The sequence below is a fragment of the Coregonus clupeaformis genome, chromosome 19 (genome assembly GCF_020615455.1).
Source record: "Coregonus clupeaformis isolate EN_2021a chromosome 19, ASM2061545v1, whole genome shotgun sequence".
Taxonomy (NCBI): Eukaryota; Metazoa; Chordata; class Actinopteri; order Salmoniformes; family Salmonidae; genus Coregonus; species Coregonus clupeaformis.
The window spans coordinates 23448359-23470240 of record NC_059210.1 but is presented as its reverse complement, the minus strand read 5'-3'; the positions used below and the strand labels follow the sequence as shown (position 1 = coordinate 23470240).

The following is a 21882-nucleotide window of genomic DNA, read 5'->3' as shown; positions in this document are numbered from 1 at the left end:
AGATCAACTGCAACATTGGACATACAGTACACTGATTGGACAAAACATTAAGAACACCTTCCTAATATTGAGTTGCCCCCCCTTTTCCCTCAGAACAGCCTCAATTCATCGGGGCATGGACTCTACAAGGTGTCAAAAGCCTTCCACAGGGATGCTGGCCCATGTTGACTCCAATGCTTCCCACAGTTGTGTCAAGTTGGCTGGATGTCCATTAGGTGGTGGACCATTCTTGATACACAGAAAATTGTTGAGCGTGAAAAACCCGGCAGCATTACAGTTCTTGACACAAACCAGTGCGCCTGGCACCTACTACCATATCCTGTTCAAAGGCACTTCAATATTTGTCTTGCCCATTCACCCTCTGAATGGCACACATACACAATCCATGTCTCAATTGTCTCGAGGCTTAGAAATCCTTATTTAACCTGCCTCCTCCCCTTCACCTACACTGATTGAAGTGGATTTAACAAGTGACATCAATAAGGGATCATAGCTTTCATCTGGATTCACCTGGTCAGTCTATGTAATGGAAAGAGCGGGTGTTCATAATGTTTTGTACACTCATTGCCACTGGTTGGAAATAGCGCCCTCCTCAGGTTTACTGTAGTTGTCTCTTTCTGCCCTTCCGCCAGTGAGATAAAGCACAATCTGAGGGAAGAAAATTGTGTAAGTGACAGATGAATCATTATAAAATCATACCTAAATATTTCTGATAAAATCATACCAACTGTTTCTAATGATCAATGACACTTCATGAAACTTTTTTTGGTCTGCTTTGAACATCCTAGCCATGAAGTAAGCCCTTAACCTATTCGCTCTATTTTTGTGTTGCAATGTTATTGCTGTTTTTATATTCATTATTCATGTTCCTCACATGAGTGCTTTATACTCCTTCCTGCCTTATATTTTTCATATGGAAAGCCCTTCAATTGATTTGTTAACAGATGTGCTATAGCCTCAACAACTCCACTGATCTCTCTGTAAAATAGGGAACAGATCAACCTTAAGAAGTGCTATGTAGTTAATCGTGAATGATTCAGACGTGTTAACAGGCGTTAACAGAACATGTCCACGGCTCTATGCTATACATGTAAAGACAAAGAAAACAGTAAGAGGCCTGGCAAGACGTGTGGGAAGCAGCCAACACCTCACCTCTTCCCCTTTAAGATAGTGTCGAAATCAGCCAGTGTAACGTCTTTCCCACGGTCTGACATGATTTATCTTTCTTTATATTAACCCTTTCATCTAAGGGGTTGACTAACAAGGCAACACATAGCTATGTCTTACTGATATAGGACGTGTAAATGATTAATAAATAGGCTAACAGGAGATATTGACAGGCATGTCCAAGTCCTTTTATGGCACAGACCTCAATGGGTACTACAGTGTTGAATAAGAACATAGTGTCTACAGACACTGAAGAGACACAATGAACACAACAAGCCCATACAGTATGCCAAACCAGTTGAGTAGGTTTGTGTTCCTGGGGAAAATGCCCACTTTTGGTATTCAGCAGTCATACAACTATGCCTTATTTACTTTGAAGAACTACTAAAATAGTGATTTTGTCAGACAGCATAGGCAGCAGCTCTATAGAGATGAGATGATGACTTGGAATTAAATAATACATTCATCAAATAAAACAAATGTAATATACAGAACAACTAAAATGTTGTATTAAAGTAAAGTAATGTGAATAAATTATGGTTAATAAGTGATAAGAGGTAATGGGCAATCACTACCATCATGACCCTTCATTAATTGTTTTATTTTGTGTTGCTACAGCATTCAACCCGCATAACGCATAGTGCATTTAACGTCTAATGCACTACTTGTTATTCTAACATACACTACATGGCCAAAAGTATGTGGACACCTGCTCGTCGAACATCTTATTCCAAAATCATGGGCATTAATATGGCGTTCGCTGGGGTTGAGGTCAGGGCTCTGTGCAGGCCAGTCAAGTTCTTCCACACCAATCTCGACAAACCATTTCTGTATGGACCTCCCTTTGTAACACGGGGGCATTGTCATGCTGAAACAGGAAAGGGCCTTCCCCAAACTGTTGCCACAAAGTTGGAAGCACAGAATCATCTAGAATGTAATTGTCTGCTGTAGCGTAAAGATTTCCCTTCACTGGAACTAAGGGGCCGAGCTCGAAACATGAAAAACAGCCCCACACCCTTATTCCTCCACCAAACTTTACAGTTGGGACTATGCATTTGGGCAGGTAGCGTTCTCCAGGCATCCACCAAACCCAGATTCGTCCGTCGGACTGCCAGATGGTAGAGCGTGATTCATCACTCCAGAGAAGGCGTTTTCACTGCGCATGGTGATCTTGTGTGCGCCTGCTCGGCCATGGAAACCCATTTCATGAAGCTCCCGACGAACAGTTCTTGTGCTGACGTTGCTTCCAGAGGCAGTTTGGAACTCGGTAGTGAGTGTTGCAACCGAGGACAGGCGATTTTTATGCGCTACGCGCTTACTCGGCGGTCCCGTTTTGTGAGCTTGTGTGGCCTACCACTTGGCGGCTGAGCCATTGTTGCTCCTAGATGTTTCCACTTCACAATAACAGCACTTACAGTTGACCGGGGCAGCTCTAGCAGGGCAGAAATTTGACGAACTGACTGGAAAGATGGCATCCTATGATGGTCCCACGTTGAAAGTCCCTGAGCTCTTCTGTAAGGCCATTCAACTGCCAATGTTTGTCTATGGTGATTGCATGGCTGTGTGCTCAATTTTATACACCTGTCAGCAACAGGTGTGGCTGAAATAGCCGAATCCACTAATTTGAAGGGGTGTCCACATACTTTTGTATATATAGTGTATCATCTGACTTCTGTCACACTTTCACTAGTAGTTAAGACTCATGTTACAAGAGGAGGGATGAATGAAAACTGCATGTCTGGAAAAGTACACTCTTGATGGACAGTGGATAATTGAATTAGAGAGGGCAGAGTTAAGAGGTAATGGAAGAGAGGAAGTACAGTAAGGGAATGAAGTGCACTCACAGTCTTGCTCTCCCTCTTCACTGGGAAAGCAGTCTTTGAAGAGACAGTGCATTGTCCGATAGCAGTTATCCAACAGAGATTTGGGGGTCACGAACCTCCAGCCTTTTGAGTCAATATCCTTCACTCTTTTGTAGATCTCCTCTATTCGCTCTGGTGGCTCTCTCTGAGAGATAAACATACATGGCCATTATGAGATAAGTTTGTTCAAACAGAGAGATGGGCAGAACAGTGATTGTGACACTATGTCCGGTCTTACACACCTCATCACTCTGTGTTGGGAACACCTGCTGGACCTTCCTGAAGAGATCCTCCAGGTCGGCGGTGTACTTGTAGGAGGGGTGTCTCTCTGGCAAGACCCTCAGGATCCTCTTCAACACCTCCTGGTTGACCAACAGCCACACATCCTGCAGGTCCCCGTCTTCCAGATCCTCCACCCTTGCCCTCTGGAGGTACAGAGAGAAGAGAAAGAAGTGTGGTAGATTGGAGTGGGATGGGGGAGGAACAGATCGAGATGTTTTATTTATTTTATCAAGGAGTCATACTGAGACCAAGGTCTCTTTTACAGATGAGCCCTGAATTACATAAATTACAGAAAATACACACATCAAAATATAAATACAAAATGCAAGCAGAAAGAAAGAAAAACACGGTAATAAAAAATAAAAACACATTCATCAGTAGTAAGGTCCTCAATCAGCTTTCTGAATTGCCCTAGAGGCACCAAAACATCATACACTGCTCAAAAAAATTAAGGGAACACTTAAACAACACATCCTAGATCTGAATGAATGAAATAATCTTATTAAATACTTTTTTCTTTACATAGTTGAATGTGCTGACAACAAAATCACACAAAAATGATCAATGGAAATCAAATTTATCAACCCATGGAGGTCTGGATTTGGAGTCACCCTCAAAATTAAAGTGGAAAACCACACTACAGGCTGATCCAACTTTGATGTAATGTCCTTAAAACAAGTCAAAATGAGGCTCAGTAGTGTGTGTGGCCTCCACGTGCCTGTATGACCTCCCTACAACGCCTGGGCATGCTCCTGATGAGGTGGCGGATGGTCTCCTGAGGGATCTCCTCCCAGACCTGGACTAAAGCATCCGCCAACTCCTGGACAGTGGCGTTGGTGGATGGAGCGAGACATGATGTCCCAGATGTGCTCAATTGGATTCAGGTCTGGGGAACGGGCGGGCCAGTCCATAGCATCAATGCCTTCCTCTTGCAGGAACTGCTGACACACTCCAGCCACATGAGGTCTAGCATTGTCTTGCATTAGGAGGAACCCAGGGCCAACCGCACCAGCATATGGTCTCACAAGGGGTCTGAGGATCTCATCTCGGTACCTGGAGGGCTGTGCGGCCCCCCAAAGAAATGGCACCCCACACCATGACTGACCCACCGCCAAAACGGTCATGCTGGAGGATGTTGCAGGCAGCAGAACGTTCTCCACGGCGTCTCCAGACTCTGTCACGTCTGTCACATGTGCTCAGTGTGAACCTGCTTTCATCTGTGAAGAGCACAGGGCGCCAGTGGCGAATTTGCCAATCTTGGTGTTCTCTGGCAAATGCCAAACGTCCTGCACGGTGTTGGGCTGTAAGCACAACCCCCACCTGTGGACGTCGGGCCCTCATACCACCCTCATGGAGTCTGTTTCTGACCGTTTGAGCAGACACATGCACATTTGTGGCCTGCTGGAGGTCATTTTGCAGGGCTCTGGCAGTGCTCCTCCTGCTCCTCCTTGCACAAAGGCGGAGGTAGCGGTCCTGCTGCTGGGTTGTTGCCCTCCTACGGCCTCCTCCACGTCTCCTGATGTACTGGCCTGTCTCCTGGTAGCGCCTCCATGCTCTGGACACTACGCTGATAGACACAGCAAACCTTCTTGCCACAGCTCGCATTGATGTGCCATCCTGGATGAGCTGCACTACCTGAGCCACTTGTGTGGGTTGTAGACTCCGTCTCATGCTACCACTAGAGTGAACGCACCGCCAGCATTTAAAAGTGACCAAAACATCAGCCAGGAAGCATAGGAACTGAGAAGTGGTCTGTGGTCACCACCTGCAGAACCACTTCTTTATTGGGGGTGTCTTGCTAATTGCCTATAATTTCCACCTGTTGTCTATTCCATTTGTACAACAGCATGTGAAATGTATTGTCAATCAGTGTTGCTTCCTAAGTGGACAGTTTGATTTCACAGAAGTGTGATTGACTTGGAGTTACATTGTGTTGTTTAAGTGTTCCCTTTATTTTTTTGAGCAGTGTATTTAAGAATTTTGTAAAGATTGTTCCACAAATAAGGTGCAAGAAAACTAAAAGCTGATTTACCTAACTTCCAGAATTTCAAGAGTTAGCCATACCTGAGACCAGGTGTGGTAACTCGCATGTCTAAAGTTTAGTAAAGATGTTAGGAACAGTGAGATATTTTGTAAAAGGGCTTTATAAATGAAAACATAGCAATGTATCAACCTATGTGACATCAAAGAGGGCCAACCAACTTTCTGGTAGAGAATGCAGTGATGAGTACTAAAATTGTCGCCCGTAATAAAGCGCAGTGCGCTATGATAAACTGCATCTAACAACTTTAATGAAGTGGCAGGTACATTCATATAGATGATGTCGCCATAGTCTAGGACCAATAAGAACGTCGACTGAATAATCGGCTTTCTACTATTTAGTGAGAGGCAGGACCTATTTCTAACTCATCAATATGCTTTTTAAAAGACAGCTTTTCATCTATTCAGATGCCCAGATATTTGTAAGCAGGGACACGATCAATATGGACACCATCCAAAGTACATAGTTATTTTTATGTGCTCTAGAGAACAACATATACTTAATTTTACCTGCATTCAGTACTAATTTCAGGTCAATAAAGTTTTTCTGTAATACAATGAAGGCAGACTGTAGTTCAGATAGAGCATGGTCAACGGTGTGGGCAATAGCATACACAACAGTATCATTGGCATACAAGTGCAGGTAACATTTTTTTACAGACAAGTCGATATTGTTAATATAAACAGTAAAAAGTACAGGACCCAAAATCAATCGCTGCGGGACACCTTTCGTAATATCTAGGAAACCTGATTTAACACCATCAGTAGATATACATTGAGTTCTATCTGTCAAGTAATTTTAAAACCAGTTACATGCAGCCTGGTCTAGGCCAATTGAGGAAAGCCTCTGAATTAGTAGTGAGTGATCAACAGTATCGAAAGCCTTTTTATGTATTTTTTTATTTTTTATTTCACCTTTTATTTAACCAGGTAAGCCAGTTGAGAACAAGTTCTCATTTACAACTGCGACCTGGCCAAGATAAAGCAAAGCAGTGCGATAAAAACAACAACACAGAGTTACATATGGGATAAAACAAAACATAAAGTCAAAAATACAACAGAAAATATATATAGTGTGTGTGCAAATGTAGCAAGTTATGGAGGTAAGGCAATAAATAGGCCTTTGACAGGTCAATGAAGAGGGCAGCACTTTACCCCTACCTACATGTACAAATTACCTCGACTAACCTGTACCCCCGCACATTGACTCGGTACCGGTACCCTCTGTATATAGCCACGTTATTGTTATTTTGTTTTACTTTAGTTTATTTAGTAAATATTTTCTTAACTCTTTCTTGAACTGCATTGTTGGTTGAGGGCTTGTAAGTAAGCATTTCACGGTAAACTGTTGTATTTGGCGCATGTGACAAATAAAATGTGATTTGATTTGAGTCAGCTAGAGGCTGGCAGAGGGAAGAGCAGTCGATTGTCTGACCAGGGTCAATTAAACCACCGTTTGTCTTAAATAAAAAGCCTGCCGATTGATTAAAAGCATCACTTATCCCATTCTTCTCAGTTATGATGCCAGAGTCAGACATAACTCTCTTAGGTAGGGAAGAAGAGGAATTTGTACGCTTCCGTGCATTTACTGTTTTCCCAAATTTTGAAGGATCCCCAGCAATCAGAGATAGAGCTTAAAAGGTAGCTTGATTTAGCTTCTTATTCGAGATAGTACATCTGTTTCTCAATTGTCTGAAAGATTGCCAGTCCACCACAGTCAGTTTTCCTTGCTTTGGCCCAGGCCTGATGTCTCATCTGAATGAGCTCAGATAGCTCCGAAGAAAACCAAGGGTTAGATCTATCTTTGACTCTGAATTGTTTATAAGGGGTGTGTTTATCTGCCAGAGGAATAAATATGGAGGATCAATTTTCTAGAGCCAACTCAGGGTTAGGAATACAAGAGACAGTGGCTAAATCAGAGTATAACATGCCATGTAAAAACCCTTGAGATACATTTAAAAAAGTTATCTTCTTAATTAAATGAGGATTAGTATTTTGCTGTTTCGTATCTCTAATACATACTATGGGACTATGATCACTGAGATCATATGCAAATACTCCACTAGACAAATATTTATGGGGGTTATTAGTAAGAATTAAATCAATCAATGAGGAGTTAACAGGGTTTTTCACATTTAGCCATGTGGGTTTTGAGATCAATTGAGTAAAACCCAGCAACAAATACATGTGTATTCTGGTTTAGGACACATCTACAACCAGGAGCAAACATTTCTTGGGAACAGAAATATTTAAAGATTGGGACCCCATGAAATTTGATTTGACATATGGCTAATTACAGGCTGTGAGATGGGGACGGAGGGGGTCAGCTTGGTTGGTGAATTGGTTGGTTATGTTGGTTGGTTGGGCTGCTTGGTTGGTGGGTTCTGATTCAGCTGTTGGCTTGGTCCTGGGTTTTTGTGCGACTCTTTGTAGAGTGGATGGTGGTGGCTGAGAAATTCCTGCCTTCGCTCATGTAGCTCCTTCTGCAGGTCCTGCATGTGGCTAGTGTTGACTGTGCTGGACAGTTCCTCTCTAAGACTGTGCACTTCCATCCTGAGAGCCTGGTTGTCCTCCTCAACATTTTTCATTGCACAGTGCAGCTCACAGATCTCATCCCTATGCTGACGCACCAGGCTGATCTCCTCCTCTATAAGATGCTGTGGTACTGCAGGTGTCACGTGTGAGAGAGGCATGCTCAGGGCTATGTCTGCTGCAGGTGAGGGAGGGAGAGGGACACTGGGGACTACATACTGGGGCACAGAGAGAGTGGAGGCTGTTGTAGGTACTGACAGTGGAGAGGTTTTAAGTTCAGCCACAATAGGTTTTATTTTGTCGAAGGAGTGGACAAATTGATCCAGACTGGCCTCCGAGCCTTGAACCATCACAGTACCGTTATTATAAATATTAATGTTAAATTTGGGAGTGCCTCATTGTTAGGTTTTCTGACATTTTAAGTTAATTGTTGGTCTTGCGGAGAGCTTTGTGCCAAGCATTAGGATCATCCATGTAGAACAGAAAGCCTCCTTTTATTTCCTTGTTCACTTTTAGGATGAAGTCTGCCCTCAGAGTCTCTAGGGATTCTCATAGCAATTTCTTTTTCCTGACTCACTTCAAAAATGTTCAGGATAGCCCCAGTCGGTATTCACGTAATAATAAGGAATTCCCCTCGACCACGCCCACAAATTGGGGAAAACCAACATTATGTTCTATTGACCCCCATTTCTATTGACCACCAAAAACGTAGTCGTTGATTTTTTGTTATACAGAACTAACAAAACATGCCGAAAGGCTGCTGTGCTGTTCAATGTACATGTAGCCAGGTCAAAAATCCCGACCTACGTTTCGCATTCCTCCCACGTAGGGAAATAGAGTCTGCGAGAAGAGCCCTGTGGCTTCAGGCTATGTCGTTGGAGAATGGGAAAATGTGGGAGCCGGTGTCCAAGTAGGCTACACATAGCTAGGTGTTTGGAAAACATTTAATCACAGGTAAGACATTTAACTTGTTTAGTATAGTCCGTTTGTAACTCCACTCACTACTTGTAGTGGCTGCTAGCATAGTAATGAAAAGAAGCATGAGGGAATCCCTACAATATTACGTTTTTCTAAGTAGTGAGAACGCTAGGGAGCAGGCAATGTTGAAAAGCAGGCAATGTTGGATGTTGTACTTTTCTTAAATGTAGTTTTGTAATTTACTAAAACAAGCAAACAAGAAAATTGCATTTGAAAAAGGTCAAGTTTTTGTTGTGAGCCAATGGGGTAACCTAAGTAACCACAGGTTGTTTTCCCCACAGGCAGGCAGGATTGCGACGTTCTATTTAATACCAACTGGGTCTATACGTGATGGCCATAGAAATAAGAATAAATAGAATGGGCGTCCCCATTCAAGTCAAAGATGGCATAATGGGTGGACTGGTGGCCATTACTAATGTACCCATAGGAGCAAAGCTGGAAGTAAAGGCAGGAAATAAAAACATTCCATTGCATGAACCACATGCAAAAAGTTCTACAGCTGCACCATCGAGAGCATCCTGACTGGTTGCATCACCGCCTGGTATGGCAACTGCTCGGCCTCTGACCGCAAGGCACTACAGAGGGTAGTGCGTACGGCCCAGTACATCACTGGGGTCAAGCTTCCTGCCATCCAGGACCTCTATACCAGGCAGTGTCAGAGGAAGGCCCTAAAAATTGTCAAAGACTCCAGCCACCCTAGTCATAGACTGTTCTCTCTGCTACCTAACGGCAAGCGGTACCGGAGCGCCAAGTCTAGGTCCAAAAGGCTTCTCAACAGCTTCTACCCCCAAGTCATAAGACTCCTGAACAGCTAATCATGGCTACCCGAACTATTTGCACTGCCCCACAATTTTTTTAGATGACTAATGTTACTGTCCCCTCTATAACAAAAACATTGTTAAATACATTTAATTTTGTCCTTGAAACATTTAATTGAAATACTGTAGAATTCCATTTATTCCTATGGAGGACTGCTCCTACTGGGGAGTGCCAATATTGCAGTCAGGTGGCTTCAAAGTCTCTCAATGGCCAATACATAGCATCAGCAATCCAGGGTGTATACAAAGACAGTACAGTATGATGATAGGCTAAAACTGCTTCTCCAATTGAAATCCCCGATGACACTTGTAGGCAATGTCATGGCTAGCTAAAAGGCGCTGCATGGTCAATCTGACATCTGCATTGGCCGTGCAGTATTTACGCTACAGATGTCAGGGCATTCATATTTATTGCGCTTTGTGGAGCAGTGCAGAGCTGTTGAGCAGAGCTGTTGTGAAGGAAGTTGGCAAGAAAGTAAGTTTGTGTTTATACAGAACCTCCCACCCCCGGCTACTGTCAACCAATCATGTTTGGAATACTGGCACACAGCTCGGACACCCATGCATATCCCAGAAGAGATGCCACCAGAGGTCTCTTCACAGTCCCCAAGTCCAGAACGGACTATGGGAGGCGCACCGTACTACATAGAGCCATGATTACATGGAACTCTATTCCACATCAGTTAACTGATAGCAGTAGAATCAGATTTTAAAAAACAGGTAAAAATACACCTTGTGGAACAGCGGGGACTGTGAAGAGACACACACACAGGTACATACACACATACATATAGACACTCACTATACACACACGTACACATGGATGTAAATATGTGATAGTGGAGTAGTGGCCTGAGGGAACACACTAAATGTATTGGGTAAAGTGTTATGAAATATAATGTCATGTAATATTTTAAATTGTATATAACTGCCTTAATGTTGCAGGACCCCAGGAAGAGTAGCTGCTGCCTTGGCAGCAGCTAACGGGGATCCTTAATAAATACAAATACAAATGTCAATGCGGAGCTGTATGGAGCTATACAGAGCCCTCCGCATTGTTACAACATTTGGGGGGTGCATGGCGATGCGGTACAGAGCTCAATTTGGCCTCTGCATGCCCCCGGAGGCTCCGCAATTGTGTCACACCCTCCATAAGGAGCTTCCGACCAAATTTTCTGATCAAGCACAAATTGGCTCATGCGTTGGGTCTAACGGCGGTCACATGTTCAACTACTTAAGACGTTGGCTCGAATCTAGGTTGTGCCTTTAGATTTTGAGAAAATCAACAAACTAATGAAAAAAATATATATCTCATTGCCTTCTCAAAACCCGGCCTGGTCTGTTTGGTCTGTTTCAAAAGCATTCCCAGAATTCTCGCGATATTGCACCTCCGGGTTTAGTAACTATGTGGTTTATATACATCATTGGATAGAACGCCTGCCTGTGGGGAAAACAAGGTGTAGTTACCTACGTTACCCCATTGGCTCGCAGCAAAAACTTGACCCTTTTCAACGCAATTTTCTTGTTGTCTGCTTGTTTTAGTCAATTACAAAACAACATTTAAGAAAAGTACAACATGTCTAAATATTACTTTTCAACATTGCCTGCTCCAGAGCGTTCTCACTACTTAGAAAAACGTTAATATTGCCCCTTTTCATGACGGTACTAGCAGCCACATGAGTGAGTGCAAGCTTGCTACCGACCGGAACATTAAGCTAGCCAACACCAACAACACAAACAAATGGACTATACAGCTACAAGTAGTGCGTGGAGTTACAAATGGACTATATTAAACAAGTTAAATGTCTTATTATTTTTTTGAGCAGTGTATGTACATTGAACAACACATCAGCTTTTCGGCATGTTTTCTTATTTCTGTATAAAAAGCAAGAGCTGGCGCACACCCAGAGAACATTCTTTAGTGTAGAGGTGATTACTAACGGTGAATAAACTGTAAGCTATAAAAACAAAGAGAGTCGCACACTCCATATGTATGACCTCCCTGTCATTTATTGGGTAAAAAAACAAAAGATCGACTACAATGTTGACTCTTTTACAATGGGTGTGAAAGGGAAATAATGTTTGTTTTCCCCAATTGGTGTGTGTGGTCGAGGAGAATTCCGTATTATTACGTGAACTTGGGCTATGGAATTGGTTGCTAGGGGACTGATGGAGTGATAAGAGTGAAGATAAATGAGGGAGAATAAGGAAGCAATGTAGACGACGGGTGAGTGGGCGGTGTGACAAGTAGATTTTTCACATTACTTAAGTTAGATCAGTGATAATGATAAAGGTTAGGAAACAAAGGGAGGGACTCACCAGCCTGGTGATGTTGCTGAGTTTGAAGACCTCCTCATAGTGAACTCTGATGGTGTAATTAATGGGGAAATTGTGCTTCTGTTAAAAAGAGAGGAAAGATTTTGGTGTCAGATTGTGTTTGTAGAAAAATACCACCTTTAATGTAATCTCCACATGTATCAACTGTCATTGTCATTATTCTATGCTGTAGTCTTGCCTAATTTCATTAATATTCCAAACTTGTTGTAACTGTCCCAATATATCCTGTCCCCTTCTTACCATGTTACGTCTTCTGCCTATGAGTTTGTTTTCCAATGTCTTCAAAGACGTGCACTGGGCAGTTGTGGGTGTCATCAAAACAGGTAGTACACATATCAAACCTACAGGGGGCACAACATACATATGAAATCATATAACATGTCACTCACTGACGCAGTTAAATATTCTAAAACAGTTTCATAGCAGTATTGAAGTGGTATAATTGTGGTGAGAACTGAACTCAGATGAGTAAAGATGTTAAGACTGTCACAGTGCAAAGCCAGACCATAGCTCCTAGCTAGACATCTGTGGTTGCTGTGCTAAAATTAATTATGCTGAACCATGACCTCTTCTTTCCATCAGACTCATCATCTCACTGAGAATCCACCAATCTAAGAGAATGCCCCAACTGAGCCAGATTACAATACTGAGTAAACACTTTATTTTCACACAACAATAATCTCCTCTAAAACGCTTCACCTTAATCTGCATGTGGTCAAGTGCAGGAGACATCCAATACAGACATGGTCAGCGGTACATTTTTGCTATTATGTTTGAGATCACAGGATTTGGTTTGGTCCTGTGGTCTAAACGCAGATTGAGACAGTAGTGCCTATTTTGACAAAAGGGTCTTTTTTCTCAGGAGTAACTAACTCTGACTAGCACCTTTTCATAGAACGTGGGGGGCAGAGTGAGTGGTTACATGCAGTCCAAAGCCAGTCTGTTGTGGATCACTGTGTGGTTAGATCCTGTGGTCGAGGGCTTGGATGCAGATGGCTGTATAGAGACTCAGAGTCAGCAAAGACCCCAAGACCTCACAGCACACTTCACAAAGCATCAAATACCTCACTCACCCAACCCCCCTCTCTTGCTTTCAATACACGTTCTTCCTCTCATTCTTTACTCCTGTGTGTGTATTTCTTTCTCTCTGTTACAGGACGTGGTTAGATACAAAGATACCTCGGTTTAACTGCTTTTTTGCAACAGAAACCGGACCTATGCAACACTTTTTTTTGGTCTCTCTATCTGAGATAGAAACTGATCAGACCTATAGACGTCTTCTACAGTCTCTCCCCTATGCACTTTCTAGCTTGAGCTCTCTGAAATATACATTGTTTGTCTATTATGACTATTATGAGTTATGGTTAGGGTTACAGTTCTTCAGTTTAAAGGTGGGGGGGGGCTTTGATCTCTTTTACGAGAACACTTTAGGGGTTTCTCCATAGCAGAACAACCTTTGTGTAAACCGTGATGAAGGTCTATTGTCCGAAACATTTGTGGTCCATTAAACCCTTTGTAGAATATAAAAAATAAAATAAAATAAAAGCCATTTAGCAGACGCTTTTATCCAAAGCGACTTACAGTCATGCGTGCATACCTTTTTGTGTATGGGTGGTCCCGGGGATCGAACCCACTACCTTGGCGTTACAAGCACCGTGCTCTACCAGTTGAGCTACAGAGGACCACGAATGTCAGTGTGCTTGACTTTCTTTTACTTACATACGGTGTGCAAACGAGGGTGCCCAATGGGAAAAGGTATGCATCATTCGATTTACCACTGTCCAAAGACAACTGGGGCTCAGTTGCTGAACAGACATATGGTACTATAAACTCCCAGCGGTCTCTACTGACAGATGTATTTCCTCACACTATTAAGGGCCTCTTAGCTCTCAGTAGGCGTAGAAGTGTCTGAAGTGATGGGGCCTCGCCCAGCCCATTGCAACACAAACATACATTTTTAAGAAACCAGGAATAACATCCATTATGTCAAACTAAACTCCCGGGAACATAATCTCAGTTCTGATCCCACACAACTACATCCCCACAATATGTCAAGACTCTAGCCTTTGGCCTAATACGTAGTTCCCAGGGCAGTTGCTGTAGGTTAGAGTGACATTCGCAAGCCCCCCAATTCTTCACACATGCACATGCACCACAGGACTTCTCTTACCCAATAGAGCTCCCAGGAGCCAGGCTGTTGACTGGACCATGCTCCAACGTATGCCCCTGTTTAAACCCGCTGGAGGCCTCTGACTCAGAGCACACTATTCCAGAGCACCACCAGGCCCTTCTCGCTCCTTGTTAGCCTGTAACAGCAACACACACAGACAGGCCTTTTTAGACAGTTCAACATTCACTTTCTTCACTGGTTTCAATCAGATTTGTTCTGAATAGCTATGAACAACACAATACCCTTGTCAAGTTGAAAGGACAGGAAATAATCAATGTACAGTATACGTTGGCATTCGATGACAGACGTGTGTGTACATCTAGGGCCACCAACCACTTAATGCCAAAATAAGTTTGAATATTGAAACACTGCATTGCCAAAACCAGTGCATAAACACATAGCTGCGGGAAGATGTTTGGGGGTGGGGGATATTTTTTATTTTTTTGCCTGTGCTACAGACGGCTGTATCGGTCCGCTAATACAGGACTAGTAAAGGCCCAAAAGTATGTGGTCACCCCTTCAAATTAGTGGATTCAGCTATTTCAGCCACACCCGTTGCTGACAGGTGTATAAAATCGAGCACACAGCCATGCAATCTCCATAGACAAACATTGGCAGTAGAATGGCCTTACTGAAGAGCTCAGTGACTTTCAACGTGGCACCGTGCTGCCACCTTTCCAATAAGTCAGTTCGCCAACTTTCTGCCCTGCTAGAGCTGCCCCGGTCAAATGTAAGTGCTGTTGTGAAGTGGAAACGTCTAGGAGCAACAACGTCTCAGCCGCAAAGTGGTAGGCCACACAAGCTCACAGAACGGGACCGCCAAGTGCTGAAGCGCGTAGCTCGTAACAATCGTCTGTCCTCGGTTGCAACACTCACTACCGAGTTCCAAACTGCCTCTGGAAGCACAATAACTGTTCGTCGGGAGCTTCATGAAATGGGTTTCCATGGCCGAGCAGCAGCACACAAGCCTAAGATCGCCAAGCGTCGGCTGGAGTGGTGTAAAGCTCGCCGCCATTGGACTATAGAGCAGTGGAAACGCGTTCTCTGGAGTGATGAATCACGCTTCACCATCTGGCAGTCCGACGTACGAATCTAGATTTGGCGGATGTCAGCAGAACGCTACCTGCCCAAATGCATAGTGCCAACTGTAAAGTTTGGTGGAGGAGGAATAATGGTCTGGGGCTGTTTTTCATGGTTCGGTCTAGGCCCCTTAGTTCCAGTGAAGGGAAATCTTAATGCTACAGCATACAATGACATTCTTGATGATTCTGTGCTTCCAACTTTGTGGCAACAGTTTGGGGAAGGCCCTTTCCTGTTTCAGCATGACAATGCCCCAGTGCACAAAGCGAGGTCCATACAGAAATGGTTTGTCGAGATCGGTGTGGAAGAACATGACTGGCCTGCACAGAGCCCTGACCTCAACCCCATCGAACACCTTTGGGATTAATTGGAACGCCAACTGCGAGCATCAGTGCCTGACCTCACTACTGCTCTTGTGGCTGAATGGAAGCAAGTCCCCGCAGCAATGTTCCAACATCTAGTGGAAAGCCTTCCCAGAAGAGTGGAAGCTGTTATAGCAGCAAAGGGGGGACCAACTCCATATTAATGCCCATGATTTTAGAATGAGATGTTTGACGAGCAGGTGTCCACATACTTTTGGTCATATAGTATATATATATACACTGAACAAAAATATAAACGCAACATGTAAAGTGTTGGTTCCATATTTCATGAGCTAAAATAAAAGATGCCAGAAATGTTTTTCTCAAAAAAAGCTTATTTCTGTCAGATTTTGTGGACACATTTGTTTACATCCCTGTTAGTGAGCATTTCTCCTTTGCCAAGACAATCCATCCACCTGACAGGTGTGGCATATCAAGAAACTGATTAAACAGCATGATCATTACACAGGTGCACCTTGTGCTGGGAACAATAAAAGGCCACTTTAAAATGTGCAGTTTTGTCACACAACACAATGCCACAGATCTCTCAAGTTGAGGGAGCGTGCAATTTGAATGCTGACTGCAGGAATGTCCACCAGACCTGTTGGCAGAGAATTGAATGTTAATTTATCTACCATATGCTGCCTCCAACGTTGTTTTACAGAATTTGGCAGTACGTAACTAAGTAAAATCGTTGAAATTGTTGCATTTATATTTTTGTTCAGTGTGTGTATATATATATATATATATATATATATATATATAGCATCGTGTCTTCTTGGGTATGACGCTACAAGCATGGCACATCTATATTTGGGGAGTTTCTCCCATTTTTCTCTGCAGATCCTCTCAATCTCTGTCAGGTTGGATGGGGAGCGTTGCTGCACAGCTATTTTTCAGGTCTCTCCAGAGATGTTCGATCAGGTTCAAGTCCGGGCTCTGGCTGGGCCACTGAAGGACATTCAGAGACTTGCGTTGTCCTGTTGGAAGGTGAACCTTCGCCCCAATCTGAGGTACTGAGTGCTCTGGAGCAGGTTTTCATCAAGGATCACTCTGTACTTTGCTCTGTTCATCTTTGCTTCAATCCTGACTAGTCTCCAAGTCCCTGCCGCTGAAAAACATCCCCACAGCATGATGCTGCCACCACCATGCTTTACAGTAGGGATGGTGCCAGGTTTCCTCCAGACGTGACGCTTGGCATTCAGGCCAAAGAGTGCAATCTTGGTTTCATCAGACCAGAGAATCTTGTTTCTCATGGTCTGAGAGTCTTTAGGTGCCTTTTGGCAAACTCCAAGTGGGCTGTCATGTGCCTTTTACTGAGGAGTGGCCACTCTACCATAAAGGCCTGATTGGTGGAGTGCTGCAGAGAGGGTTGTTCTTCTGGAAGATTCTCCCATCTCCACAGAGGAACTCTAGAGCCCTTCTCCCCCGATTGCTCAGTTTGGCCGGGCGGCCAACTCTAGGAAGAGTCTTGGTGGCTCCAAACTTCTTCCATTTAAAAATGATGGAGGCCACTGTGTTCTTGGGGACCTTCAATGCTGCATAATTTTTTTGGTACCCTTCCCCAGATCTATGCCTCGACACAATATCGAACTCTACAGACAATTCCTTCGACCTCATGGCTTGGTTTTTGCTCTGAAATGCACTGTCAACTGTGGGACCTTATATAGACAGGTGTGTGCCTTTCCAAATAATGTCCAATCAATTGAATTTACCACAGGTGGACTCCAATGAAGTTGTAGAAACATCTCAAGGATGATCAATGGAAACAAGATGCACCTGAGGGTCTGAATACTTATGTAAATAAGGTATTTCAGTTTTTTATTTTTAATACATTTGCAAACATTTCTAAAAACCTGTTTTCAATTTGCCATTATGGCGTCTTCTGTGTAGATTGCTGAGGAAATTGTTATATTTAATCAATTTTAAAACAGGGCTGTAACGTTACAAAATGTGGAAAAAGTAAAGGGGTCTGAATACTTTCCGAAGGCACTGTGTGTATATATATATATATATATATATATATATATATATATATATATATATATACACACAGTGGGGAGAACAAGTATTTGATACACTGTCGATTTTGCAGGTTTTCCTACTTACAAAGCATGTAGAGGTCTGTAATTTTTATATCATAGGTACACTTCAACTGTGAGAGACGGAATCTAAAACAAAAATCCAGAAAATCACATTGTATGATTTTTAAGTAATTTATTTGCATTTTATTGCATGACATAAGTATTTGATCACCTACCAACCAGTAAGAATTCCGGCTCTCACAGACCTGTTAGTTTTTCTTTAAGAAGCCCTCCTGTTCTCCACTCATTACCTGTATTGACTGCACCTGTTTGAACTCGTTACCTGTATAAAAGACACCTGTCCACACACTCAATCAACCAGACTCCAACCTATCCACAATGGCCAAGATCAGAGAGCTGTGTAAGGACATCAGGGAAAAAATTGTAGACTTGCACAAGGCTGGGATGGGCTACAGGACAATAGGCAAGCAGCTTGGTGAGAAGGCAACAACTGTTGGCGCAATTATTAGAAAATGGAAGAAGTTCAAGATGACGGTCAATCACCCTCAGTCTGGGGCTCCATGCAAGATCTCACCTCGTGGGGCATCAATGATCATGAGGAAGGTGAGGGATCAGCCCAGAACTACACGGCAGGACCTGGTCAATGACCTGAAGCGAGCTGGAACCACAGTCTCAAAGAAAACCATTAGTAACACACTACGCCGTCTTGGATTAAAATCCTGCAGCGCACGCAAGGTCCCCCTTCTCAAGCCAGCGCATGTCCAGGCCCGTCTGAAGTTTGCCAATGACCATCTGGATGATCCAGAGGAGGAATGGGAGAAGGTCATGTGGTCTGATGAGACAAAAATATAGCTTTTTGGTCTAAACTCCACTCGCCGTGTTTGGAGGAAGAAGAAGGATGAGTACAACCCCAAGAACACCATCCCAACCGTGAAGCATGGAGGTGGAAACATCATTCTTTGGGGATGCTTTTCTGCAAAGGGGACAGGACGACTGCACCGTATTGAGGGGAGGATGGAGGGGGCCATGTATCGCGAGATCTTGGCCAACAACCTCCTTCCCTCAGTAAGAGCATTGAAGATGGGTCGTGGCTGGGTCTTCCAGCATGACAACGACTCGAAACACACAGCCAGGGCAACTAAGGAGTGGCTCCGTAAGAAGCATCTCAAGGTCCTGGAGTGGCCTAGCCAGTCTCCAGACCTGAACCCAATAGAAAATCTTTGGAGGGAGCTGAAAGTCCGTATTGCCCAGCGACAGCCCCGAAACCTGAAGGATCTGGAGAAGGTCTGTATGGAGGAGTGGGCCAAAATCCCTGCTGCAGTGTGTGCAAACCTGGTCAAGACCTACAGGAAACGTATGACCTCTGTAATTGCAAACAAAGGTTTCTGTACCAAATATTAAGTTCTGCTTTTCTGATGTATCAAATACTTATGTCATGCAATAAAATGCAAATGAATTACTTAAAAATCATACAATGTGATTTTCTGGATTTTTGTTTTAGATTCCGTCTCTCACAGTTGAAGTGTACCTATGATAAAAATTACAGACCTCTACATGCTTTGTAAGTAGGAAAACCTGCAAAATCGGCAGTGTATCAAATACTTGTTCTCCCCACTGTATATATATATATATATATATATATCATATTTTTAAGGGGGCACCCTCAGCACCCCTACTTCCTGCGGCTATGCATAAAGAATTCCACTCTAGGAATGACTTTCCCTCACTTAACCAGGAATTCTTTCAATAAATGGTTGTAAATGCTCTGCCATCTTTCTTAATGAAAATAATAATGTATCTATATCGCACATTCACCTCTAAGACATGCAGTAAAGCCATTGTTATTACAGAATTATAAATACATGGTGTTACAGTACGTAAAATGGACATATCAGTGATAAAATATATGAATTAATTAATTGGCAATCTAGAGAGACAGTCAGAGGTCAGGTCTGAGTACACCACTCCAAACCATGTCATTCCCACAATGACTCACCAGTCTGTGTATTCCTCCACTACTCTTCACTTTATTCACTCCAAATGATGTTCCTGACATCAAAATAAAAAAATATGAGTTGGAATAATATAAAAATGCATAACTATACTCTGTCATTCAATGACATCATATCGAAAAGACACATATGAATGAGAATATACTTCTTAATATTTGTATGTGAAGAATGAAGATTCAACTTCACATGTGAATCCAAATGACATTTGAATTCTGTAATTCCCACATCTGTAGGCATGACACGTGTGAATGAGGTGTGAATGATGTGATCATTCATTCACATGAATTTCCATGATCAGTTCCAAAAAAAGTACAGAAAATGATGACAAAATTGATAAGAAAATGTATCACACATCACAGCTGTAACTTGGAGAAAAGTAGAGGACAGTGCCCCAAAAATAACTTACATATATCACATGTATGGACACATGGTATATAACAATAAAATGCATAACAAATAGAGTCATAGCCTACACTGGCAAATAACAACATAACATGCCTCTAAAGTGTGAGGGTAAATGTTACATAATCTATCCTATGGATCATGGATCCCAGGGATCTTTATTATTTAGCCATTTAGCCTACAATATCAAAACAGCACCTTCGGGTTGCATCCTCAGCGTTCATATTCAATAATAGCATGTCTTATAAGACCATATAACTAAAGTTGGTTAAGCGCAGCAATACACAACACATCCAATATTTGCTCAAGGCGTTACAAATCGCACTTCCATATTCACCTGCCCAATCACAGCTGTAACTCCACCGAAACTTGCCACTTCAACACTCCGTTATCTTCAGGATGACCATCAACGACCAAAAGCACACATGGTTCACACAAATGACTTACAAGGCTTGGAAACAACGCGTGCGTGTCTGGTTAGTGACATTGGCACAATTTGTCATCTTTAATAGATGATCTGCGCGTAGCAATACCCAGAGCAAAACCCCCTTAGAAGAAAGCGAATTTGGGAAACTCCCTGAAGCCTCGGTTTCTTTTCCCCAGCTCTCCAAAATGCGCAAATATTAATCAATTGCGCAATGCCAATGTGGTCGTCTCCAGCTCCACCCTGTAGGCGCAAATAGTTAGGTTTTACTTTCACTTTCCATGCAATGCGCCTACCTCTCTCCCAAATAATAATCTCACCCCAGACTAGACTGCCCTAAATATTACATTCTAATTCAATATCCTAATACAAATTCAAAATTATGGAATTCAAATACAATTTGTTGGCACAGATATCGCTACATACTCCACATTCGGCTCCTTATGCTTAAAACTTTGTCCATGTGCTCAACAGCCACGCCAGCATGTACGGCAATTTATTCACAAACACATCATTTCATGACATTCACATCACTTATCTTCTAGGGCACAGAGTTCATTGTGAACAAATAGACTGACCGCTTGCGTGGCCAACATATGCCTACTCAGGACAGCTAGGGTACCAAACTGTCCCACCACAAACGCCCACGTGGATCATTATGGATTTCTTTGGGCTTTATCTAGCAGTAGTGAGGTGCAGCATGAATGAGACTCTGGCAAATAATACTGCAATGGCTACAGGAGTTCTTAATGGTTTTGGTCAAATTTCTGAAGCTGAAGTGGTTCAGAAGTGGCTGCAGTAATTTATCATCCATTAGTCAGATCAAAGTCTAGGTCTTATTAGAATTGACTAAACCTCATTACATTAGTAGGGGTGAGTAGCCAAGTCTTACCCTTTGTTTCCTTCCATTCAGCTGCGCTGTGTGAAAAAAGTGTCCCAGTGAAAGCAAACACCTCTGATACAATATTGGCCCCTGGGAAGACCCATCTCTTGGCATCGGAGAGAACATTTAGCAGTTTTCAAGCAAATCTCCTGCAATTCTACACATTTTGCCATGAGGCAGAGAGAACACTGCAGTTTTAAAACTTAAATTACAGTGCATTTATGTAAAAAAAGAAAAAAAAGAATTGGGGGAATACAAGAAGTATTGAGTTGAAAAATATATAATTGGTGGAGTACTGTGGATACCAATATCTCGGTGAGCCTCCCAGGCCCATGTTGCCCAGGGTTAAGAACATAAATTGTAGATTAAGATGAGGGAGGACTATTGTATTTTTTTATGAGCATGGCCTTTTTTCTATTACAGCATACTGGATGACTGTCATTCATATTCCATTCACCCAGCTCAATGTAACATTGATAGGTTTAGGC

The 21882-nt window shown here is 42.8% G+C and overlaps 1 protein-coding gene across 2 annotated transcripts; it reads right to left on the bottom strand.

Moving 5' to 3' along the window:
* Positions 1–493: 493 nt before the first annotated feature.
* LOC121531330 (interleukin-34) lies at positions 494–20736 on the bottom strand. Of its 2 annotated transcripts, XM_041836562.2 has the most exons (8): positions 20425–20736; positions 19670–19722; positions 14187–14322; positions 12257–12357; positions 11999–12076; positions 3272–3454; positions 3012–3174; positions 494–648 (listed from the first exon to the last, which is right to left on the bottom strand). In XM_041836562.2, exons 3-8 carry the CDS (start codon positions 14224–14226, stop codon positions 599–601), a joined length of 615 nt encoding a protein of 204 aa, XP_041692496.1. In that variant the 5' UTR covers positions 14227–14322; positions 19670–19722; positions 20425–20736; the 3' UTR covers positions 494–598. The 2 variants fall into 2 exon arrangements, with proteins under 2 accessions (XP_041692496.1, XP_041692495.1); XM_041836561.2 differs by lacking the exon at positions 19670–19722.
* Between the last annotated feature and the right edge of the window lie 1146 nt (positions 20737–21882).

Coding starts and splice junctions, on each gene's coding strand:
- LOC121531330 (XM_041836562.2), bottom strand. CDS start 14,226: ATGGTCCAGTCAACAGCCTGGCTCCTGGGAGCTCTATTGG. Junction 12,358..14,186: donor GCTCCTGGGAGCTCTATTGG/GTAAGAGAAGTC, acceptor TGCCCCCTGTAG/GTTTGATATGTGTACTACCT. Junction 649..3,011: donor TGAAGAGGGAGAGCAAGACT/GTGAGTGCACTT, acceptor TTCTTCCCTCAG/ATTGTGCTTTATCTCACTGG.